Below are 10,453 nucleotides of genomic sequence, written 5' to 3'. Positions count from 1 at the left end.
AATTTCCATAGGCAGTTTATAAGAAAAATGAGGAACTTGAAGCCTAGCCTTCTTGTATTAGAATATGCTCCTTAATTAATAAAATCTCACCTTAATTATAGCAGAAAAAAGCTCAATGGCAAGGTATCCTAACGCCATAATATGATTGCTATTATAATTACAGAAAAAAAAATCAATTTCAAACAAAAAACTATTTTAATAAACTCGCAATACATACGGTTCTGAACACATTTAAAATTAAGGGACTAAATGTTTGAATAATCGTAGTCACCGTGTATATAGAACTCTGGAAGCCCGTTCAGAGCAGAGGGCGTGATATGAATTTCTTTGGAAAAGAACACTTATTTATCATTTGAAGCTATTTAAATCAAAGAAAGAGTGAAGCAATATAATCCTAGTAAATAACCTGAATTTGTCACTAATGGACAACTAATGCTAATATCTGCATTCGTAGCAGAGTTTTACTGAATCAACTCAAGACAAACTAGGGCTGAGTTTCAAAACAATTTTCACTATAATTAAAAGAAGGCAAAATCCCTTTCTAATGCCTACCTGGAACTGAATATAGGTTCAGCATCTGCAGTTGCCTGTGTTCTACGAGAATATTTGATAAGCAAACCTTCTGAAGAGAGGCCAGGCACATGTATATCTCTAGATTAGAAAAGATGAATTAGCAAGCAGGGGTTTAGAATTATAAGAACAAATAAATGTAAGACAGCATAAGTTCAGCATCTTCATCATGTTGTCTACCTGATGTAGGGCTCCAAGTCCTTCCATTCCCACTTTGGCCGCTCCCGAAACAACGCAGCGAAGCGGTCAGCTGGATTTGAAGGAAGAGTTGAGACACTGAAAACACGAATCCACTCTTCAAATCCAATTTTTTCATACAAAACCTCTCCTTCAAGCATTTTCAAATCTGCCTTCATTCCAGAGGGAACACTTTGCTCCCACTTCTCCACGAAACTCTCGAGCTTCATTTTCCCTCTGCTCAAAACACAAAGAGCAAACCGTAGACATACCTGCTTCTCATCCAGCCTCCATAAAGTGCCATCAGAACCATATAACTTGCTTCCATGAGCTTCAAGGCAGTGTAAAACTACCCTGGGTAAAAAACCATCAGCCTCCATAAGAGACAGGATGCGCTCCTCACTGAGAGCGCTTATGCTCCAGTCATGCAGGACGGAGTTACGTAAGATCATATTTAAAGTTTCATTCATGGTTTTGTCATCAACAATCCTCCAGTATCCATCAATTTCCACAGCAGATAGGGACTTCAATGCAGCTCTTACCTCTTCTTCACTTGCCTGGATCATCTCAACAAGGTCTTGCCATCTGTACAGGCCTTTCTTGTGCCTTGCACTGCCATTGAAATCTTCTTCAGGATTGTAAGGTTTCTCGCTGAGAAGCTTCTTTAACTTATCAAGCTTTGGCTCTACTTGGATCAATTCAATGTTACCTTGTGCAACTGTAATGACAGATGCAACCACTGAGCTGCCCATCTTATCATTGGCAGCTGTAGCTTTCATGGTTGGAGTTGAGCCTCCTGGGGAGATCAAGAATACAGAGTTGGACGTGCCTACAAACTTCATAGCATATGTGGATGAATGGGTGCAAAGTACAGCATCCTCAGCAGGCTGTCCTCGAATTAAAACCCTGATAATGGGGTGCAGAAAAGCTTGTGGGGCTGAAAGAGGATAACAAGGTCTAATGGACAAGAAATTGATATATAACTTTCCTGTTCGGGATTCGGAAAAGCTATAAAAAATGTGAAGTTGCTTCGCTATGTCTCAAATAAGAAAATGAAGGCAACAAATTCTCAGTTCTCCAATATTACATATGAAGTTACAGAACCTAAAGCATACTATTCCCGTTCGGATAGTTAGAAAATAAGGAGGTAATTACTACGGAAGTTTCCTGAATGATACATAATAACAATAAAGGCATTTTATTACTTCGCTTTTAAAGGGAAATCCTGAGGAAAATTTTAAGAACTCAACTTTGAAGAAGGAATTTTTACCATTAGCAGACTGCACGTTAAAGCAATCAAATAAAGTCCAAGATCTATGATAAAGGGAACATCATCTATCCACCACTAGCATGGTAAAATGAATCCTACAGAAAATCCATGGGAGAATTCTAGTAGTAAGTTAAATTATCAAATAGGACATATTTAAGAAGGATTCCTGTAAATTTGTGGACTTTTACTGGCTCATTATTCTTCAAACAAAAATGAAACTTAATAAATTCTTGGCTAACTAACATGGCAAGTTGCGTTACAGAAATTCTCCAATTTTGGCCTGCAAAAAATTTTATAAATTAATAAAGATGAAGATAAACGAAGGGACGCCACAAAATCGTATATCCTGATTAACATTATTCATGGTACCATGAAGATAATGCTTGGGTCCAATGCAGCTGCAATATGATATTTCATTTTCATGTAAGGTTGACGATGTTATAATCATGATATTGGGCTAGAGGTATTACTTTGCATTCTATAATTTTGAAAGAAACGTTAATTACTACAAGCAGAAAAAATAAGTTATGAGCTAAATGGCCCTAGACCAAGGTCTTAAATGCACCAGAAGGCCCAAATTTGCAAGGATGGCATTGTTCATATTGACTTGACCAAAGAGTTCAATCTTAACGATCTTGATCTAACAGGAGAATTTTGACTAAGGTTGACCACTAAAAATTTATAATGCGAAAAAAAAAAACAAAACCGACAATTAAACCTTAGTATGGACATCATTTGTATGCACTGATTCTGATAGATAATTACTAACATCCAGTTAGCATCATACGCATGCTTTGCATTCAGGATCCATTTGGAACAACCTTTTACCCGTAGTGTGTTTCAAATCTTTACTACAATTCTGTTTGGAGAATTGTTTTTTGCTTGTTTGCTAGAAATTTTTACGGTGAGAAGCTGCTTTTCATAATCATAACTATTAAAATATATTGGTTGCAAGAAAGTTATAGTTAGATTTTCTTAAGAAATAATTATAATGCTCACAGCAAGTTTTCTAGGAAATTATTTCCCATCACAGCTTTACAACCATATTTACAAAAAAATTACAACCGCACCAAATAAACCTTTAATGTCATGTGTACTTTAGATTGGTTTACACCACCAGTAGTTCATTGAATGCAGGATGCTTCATTCATACTTTTTATAATATGTATTATAGAGAATTTTGATTGTTTCTTTTCTTTTTTTATTTTTAACATTTGTCTGTTGACTTACCTTATTATGTGGCTAATATGTGGCTTTTATCATTAATTTTAGCACTACATGTTGAGTTAAACTCTCGCCCCTTTATATTTTTTTTTTTTTACAGTTATTGTGGTTAAGGGTATGTCTACACTAGTAATTTATACAAATCTATGTGGTCAAATTATAATATGTAGTTATGAAATTTAGTGAGACTTCTAGAATATCCTTGCTTAGTGTTTACTCAAAATAACTTGAGCAAGAGAAAGAGATTGTAGATCAAAGTAAACAATTTGCAACAATTCAGGATAGATTAGTAATCTAAAGATATATAAATGATACTATTTAGGAGGCTTACATAATATAGGTTCTTATAGGAACTATCTCCACATCTATTGGAGGATCTATCAGTTAGGCCTCCACATAACAATCTAGCATTGGATCTTATGATACAAAGGTTAAACACAAACCTCTAAAAGAGGCAACCAAAAAGAAACTACTGATCAAGTTACAAGTGTGTTAATCATCTTCTATGACACTCAAGAGTTTTTTACTTGACAAAAAACAGGTGTAAAAAGCTTTCATCAAGAACACTGATGTGAGTTGCTAAAAGATAAACAATTTCATTCTCCAGTGCATGAGATATATGTATCTCGTGTCCCAAGAGCTATGTTAACCAGCATGACTAGATAAAGTTAGGGCGTTGTTGGGACTTCATACAACGCCACACACTAGAAAACAAGGGTATCCACATCAACAAGTTGGGGATTTTTTTAGGCTTCGCTCTCACCTTTTAATAAGAGTATTAGTCACCAAAACAAAAAACTACAATTGTTGATACGAAGCCAAGACATGAAAGATTAAGAGTTGGTATTAAGATGACAATCAAACACCTAGTTTATATCAAAACTAATGAAATGAACCCAATTGAAATTCTGGTTGTGCAAGGCAGTTCCGCACAAAGACATGTCAATCTCTAATTTGTTTGTGATGAGAAGATGCAAGTTTGCTAATTGCTAGGACACCCCCGTGAATGATGTCCCACAATTTCACTTGATTATGGTGAAAGTAATCAGGGATAACCTAGGACGTCAGCCACAAGTGACATGCAATAATTTACTCTATTGTGGTGAATTATTGTGGTGAAAAAATAGGCGGAAATTGGCCAAGCAATCAACAGCAACTGACACAACATAACTTAACCTGAAGAAAAATATGCAAGGATTGATTAGGTCTAAAAAAATGATTATACCATGGAATTTGGGAAAACTTAGGGACTTTCAGAATAAGCGTATTGGTGATCACAATGATTAAAAAAAGAATAAATGACCTATTTGCAAGAAACAAAACAAAAAAAAAAAGTAGCAACTTCAATAACACTGAGAAAGCTTATAAATTATTTATGGGCAAAAGATATAATGGGCATAGAGTTGGGATGGTAATGGAAAATAGTTCAAAGGTAAAGCTGTTGAGAGAAAATGGGTTAGCATTACATTGAATTGAATGCTATCAGGCATATTGTTGGCAAATATATTGTGAAAAGTTGAGGTAATCACTTTGATAAACAAATTTTGCGAAGAGAATGATGACCTGAGGAAGAAAAGATATTTATTGGTGATAGCACTTGATTGCTTAAAAAACATAGAGACACCAAATCACAAATAGACTTATTTTAGGAGAATGCCCGACCATACAATATATAATAGTGATCAAACAGAAAAAGATTAACTAAACCGATTGCTTTAAGATAAAACTGTGGAATTTGAAAGGTAAGAAATTATTAATCTTTTTTCTAAGACAGAAATTGGAATTCCTTGGTTTGTCAAAAACTTATGTGTGATAAGATACCTTGTTCATTAAGAAAATTATTTAAAAACTTTGAGAAACAAATCATATATTAGATAAAGGATTTATTTTAGATTGAAGGGGTGAAAATGACTATCAAGGAAAAAGGAAAAGTCCTTTTAAAGAGTTACCATTTGAGCTTATATCTAAAAAGTCTAGCAAATAGGGTACAAAGCAGGGCAAAAGGTATAGTATTTAATGAATTATTTAATGAACTTGACACAAAAGAAGTAGAATAAATGATATATAACATTGTTAGAGGAATAAACAAGATATATAAAGATTTTGATTATAACTAAATTTATGTTTTCCTAGCCGTTATTATTTATTAATTCTTGAAGCTCTCCTCAATCATTTTTCTTTTCTTCTTTTTTTTTTTTTTTTTTTTTGATTGTGTATTTATTTCCTTCCCTATTTGAGTTCATTGTAATTGGGTTTAAAATACCCCTTTTTATCAATGAAAATTAAGCTGCTCTATTCCAAATCTCAACATAGTATCAGAGCCTAACCCTAGATCTTGCAACCGCTAGCCTCCTGTGCTAGTTCCAGCAGCCACCGGCCTCCTCTGCTTGGTAGCTGCTCTATTCCAAATCTCAACATAGTATCAGAGTCTAACCCTAGATCTAGCAACCGCTAGCCTCCTGTGCCAGTTCCAGCAGCCACCGGCCTCCTCTGCCTGGCTTCACAGCCGGTGGTTCCTTCCTGCTGCAGTTGTTTTCCTGTTGTATTCCAACAGCTGCTGATCTTCTGTTTCCATAAGGCTTCCTTTGTAGTTCCGTTTCTATAAGGTCAATACCCAACACAGCCGCTTCTACAGGAAGTTCCAAACAGTCGTTCTTTTATTCCATTCCCTGTCGATACCTGTTTTATTCCAAACAAATGCTATTTTTTTTCCAAACAGTCGCTGTTATACTGGAAGTTCCAAACAACCTGTGAGGACAGCTGATCTTCCAGTTTTTACATGAAGTTATATTCGAGTTCCTGGAGTTGTATCCATCTACCAGGACCCTACTGGAATACATCGATGGCTAGAAACCACAATAATATATCCTTTGGCTCTATCGGAATTATGGCAGATTCCTCCAACACTGAATCACCTTCAAAATGTGTTAGAAAGTTCGGCAAACCAGCTTACAAACATTCAGCCAAATCCTCTGCTCCCAAAGGTCTCACAACAGCGACCGATCGTACCACGACTCAACCGACTCCTACCCAGAATATCCTGAAATCCTCCGAATCACTAAAAAACCTGATGGAGCAAGTGATCAAGCTTCTTGGAACCAAGCATGTCTTTACGGGTCCGTCAGCCTCCCACGTCCAACAAGGCAATCATCCTAAGGCTCTCAGGCTTTCTTGACTTACTATCTGTGCTCTGGAAAAGATACTGTCATAGTTGTCAACGATTCATGCAGCTTCATTGCTAGTACATAGTCAATTATACTAATAACTGATCTAACTCTGGAGTCTGTTATACAAATTCCCCAGTTGCAATGTAACTTGTTATCTATCAGCAAATTGACAAATGATATTAATTTTTCTTCTGATGGTTGTGTTTTCAGGATGGTTGTTCGAAGAGGATGATTGAAACTACTAAGAGGGCAGTGGACTCTACTACTTCCAAAAGAAGAGCACGGAGAGTTTGGACACACCTTTTATAAGTTGTAGCTTATCTTGAGTCATTGACTGTCTCATTATATTGTTACATTATCGTTTAAGTCATCCTAGTTTCTAATCTTTAAAAAAATTATATCCTGTGATTTTTTTAATAAAAACCCTACTAATTTTTATTGTCAGAAAAGTCAGTTAGCCACCCCACACTTACACTTCTTCCGCTCATTTCTCTCTCATTCATAGTGACCTATGTGAAGATTCTCACACTCCCAACTACAATAAAAGACGGTTCCTAACTTTGATTGATGATCACAGTTAGATGACGTAGGTCTATATTTGAAAAGACAAATCCAAAATTGTTATATCCTTTCAAAACCTTTACACCTTCATTTTAACTCAATTCAAAATTCTTATTCAGGTCACTTCAAATCGATAATGGTCGTGAATTTTTCAACAATATTTTGGGTAATTTTTTTGTGAGTAAAGGTATTTTCTACCATAATCCTTTCAAAACCTTTACACCTTCATTCTGAAACGTTTTTGGAATGATGTCATTTTCACTGCCACCTATCTCATAAATAGAGTTTTCTTTAAAATTCACAAGTTTCAGACCTATCTCATCAATAGAGTTCCCTCTAAACTTCACAAGTTTCAGACCCCCTTTGCCGTCCTTGTGTCATGCTTCCCTGTCAAACAGATCTTCTCCAGATTATATCCCAAATTTTTGGGTGCACTGCCTTTGTTCATAACACTGCCTTCAATCGAAGTAAACTTAATCTCAGATCCATAAAATATATCTTTATAGGGTACTCCACTCAGAAGGGGCATCAATGGCTTGATCCAAGCACTAATAAAATCTATGTGAGTGACGATGTTCCTTCTCTAAAATGTTCCATATCTTCCTAGCGCAACCCCAAGTAAAAGCTTGGTTTCTTAGATAATATTTCTTATCCTACTCCTATGGATGTTTTCCCAAGTATTCCTACCACTAAAGAGTCCACTTTTCGGGTAGTGCACCATCCGGTGAGTTACCGAATCAGGTGAATGCACCATCTCCTCCTCCGACTATTCGTTTCTACACTCGACACACCCGTTCTAATGCTCCTACTCTAAAATCCACTACCTTCTTACAGGATCTTAACTCCATTCAGGAGGACATCCTCGGCACAACCCCTACTTCAAATGAGGAGATTAGTGCTTCGAGTAAGATATGCAAGCAGACATGCTCCCTCTACTTTATGGCAAAATATGTCTCTTTCCACAGTTTATCACCAACCTAAAAAACATTAGCTACTGCCCTTAGGACAGTCAAAACGGCTCATTGTTTGCGAGCAGCTCATGTTCGGCTCGTTTTAGCTCGAAATACTACTAATCAACTATATATATATCTTTGACAAGTAGTATGTTTTAAAATTTTAATTGACTGCAAGGCTACAAAGATTTATAATAAATTAAAAGTATTAATGAAGAAAATATAATAAAAATTATTAAAATAGATTCAAATGATGTTTTAAATCTTGCTCCAATCCTTAAAATCTTATGGCTACATGATTAGGGTTGTCAAAATAACTCTTTGTTGGTGAACAACTCGTGTTCAGCTCGCTAAGCAAACGAGCCGAATACGGACTTTTTAATAAAAACCCTACTAATTTTTATTGTGAGAAAAGTCAGTTAGCCACCCCACACTTACACTTCTTCCGCTCATTTCTCTCTCATTCATAGTGACCTATGTGAAGATTCTCACACTCCCAACTACAATAAAAGACGGTTCCTAACTTTGATTGATGATCACAGTTAGATGACGTAGGTCTATATTTGAAAAGACAAATCCAAAATTGTTATATCCTTTCAAAACCTTTACACCTTCATTTTAACTCAATTCAAAATTCTTATTCAGGTCACTTCAAATCGATAATGGTCGTGAATTTTTCAACAATATTTTGGGTAATTTTTTTGTGAGTAAAGGTATTTTCTACCATAATCCTTTCAAAACCTTTACACCTTCATTCTGAAACGTTTTTGGAATGATGTCATTTTCACTGCCACCTATCTCATAAATAGAGTTTTCTTTAAAATTCACAAGTTTCAGACCTATCTCATCAATAGAGTTCCCTCTAAACTTCACAAGTTTCAGACCCCCTTTGTCGTCCTTGTGTCATGCTTCCCTGTCAAACAGATCTTCTCCACATTATATCCCAAATTTTTGGGTGCACTGCCTTTGTTCATAACACTGCCTTCAATCGAAGTAAACTTAATCTCATATCCATAAAATATATCTTTATAGGGTACTCCACTCAGAAGGGGCATCAATGGCTTGATCCAAGCACTAATAAAATCTATGTGAGTGACGATGTTCCTTCTCTAAAATGTTCCATATCTTCCTAGCGCAACCCCAAGTAAAAGCTTGGTTTCTTAGATAATATTTCTTATCCTACTCCTATGGATGTTTTCCCAAGTATTCCTACCACTAAAGAGTCCACTTTTCGGGTAGTGCACCATCCGGTGAGTTACCGAATCAGGTGAATGCACCATCTCCTCCTCCGACTATTCGTTTCTACACTCGACACACCCGTTCTAATGCTCCTACTCTAAAATCCACTACCTTCTTACAGGATCTTAACTCCATTCAGGAGGACATCCTCGGCACAACCCCTACTTCAAATGAGGAGATTAGTGCTTCGAGTAAGATATGCAAGCAGACATGCTCCCTCTACTTTATGGCAAAATATGTCTCTTTCCACAGTTTATCACCAACCTAAAAAACATTAGCTACTGCCCTTAGGACAGTCAAAACGGCTCATTGTTTGCGAGCAGCTCATGTTCGGCTCGTTTTAGCTCGAAATACTACTAATCAACTATATATATATCTTTGACAAGTAGTATGTTTTAAAATTTTAATTGACTGCAAGGCTACAAAGATTTATAATAAATTAAAAGTATTAATGAAGAAAATATAATAAAAATTATTAAAATAGATTCAAATGATGTTTTAAATCTTGCTCCAATCCTTAAAATCTTATGGCTACATGATTAGGGTTGTCAAAATAACTCTTTGTTGGTGAACAACTCGTGTTCAGCTCGCTAAGCAAACGAGCCGAATACGGACACCCTTTTTGAGCTCGAAATATGAACGAGAAGAACACGAGTTGAGCCTGAACTCGCTCGTGTTTGGCTCATTTACACCCTCAGCTCGTGTTTAGCTCGTTTACACCCCTAACTGCCCTGACGGATAATCAGATCCCAGCTAGTATTGAGGTTGCTCCAGCCTGAAAAATGGCAATAACGGAGGAGTTGAATGCCCTTCAAAGGAAACATACATGTGATGTATTTGATCTTCCCAAGGAAAAGAAAGTCATAGGATATCGATGGATTTTCAGCATCAAGTTCAATTCAGATGGATACTTTGAATGCAGCAATGCACGATTGGTCGTTAAAGGGTACTTACAAGCCACTGGAGTTGACTATGAAGAGACATTTGCTCCAATGGCTACGTTAAACACTATTCGGGTCATATTGTCCCTTGCAATAAATCTGGATTGGTCTTTATTCCAGCTATATGTCAAGAATATTTTTTTGAATGGAGAGCTTACAGAAAAGATATTCATGTGTTTCCGTCCTGGCTATGACTCTACTACCTCCAGAAGGCAAGTGAGCAGGTTGCGAAAGTCCTTTTATGGGCTAAAACAATCTCAAAGGGCCTGGTTTGGCAAGTTTACAAAGGTGATTATGGGTCATGATTTTACTCAAGTTCAATCAAATCACATTGTCTGCTTCCGGCATTCC

At 36.3% G+C, this 10,453-nt stretch overlaps 1 protein-coding gene across 1 annotated transcript in view; it reads right to left on the bottom strand.

Moving 5' to 3' along the window:
* Positions 1 to 378: 378 nt before the first annotated feature.
* Positions 379 to 10,453, bottom strand: part of LOC110038258 (sister chromatid cohesion protein DCC1) — a 30,492-nt gene continuing 20,417 nt past the window's right edge. The window contains exons 2-3 of the mRNA XM_020743038.1: positions 751 to 1,653; positions 379 to 651 (exon numbers count right to left, since the gene is read on the bottom strand). Of these exons, the coding sequence (XP_020598697.1) occupies positions 549 to 651; positions 751 to 1,653 (1,006 nt within the window). The 3' untranslated portion in view covers positions 379 to 548. The remainder of the gene's footprint in view (positions 652 to 750; positions 1,654 to 10,453) is intronic.

Source organism: Phalaenopsis equestris, unplaced genomic scaffold, assembly GCF_001263595.1.
Source record: "Phalaenopsis equestris unplaced genomic scaffold, ASM126359v1 Scaffold232321, whole genome shotgun sequence".
NCBI lineage: Eukaryota > Viridiplantae > Streptophyta > Magnoliopsida > Asparagales > Orchidaceae > Phalaenopsis > Phalaenopsis equestris.
The sequence above is the reverse complement of the archived record's forward strand: the minus strand, read 5'-3'. Positions and strand labels throughout refer to the sequence as shown.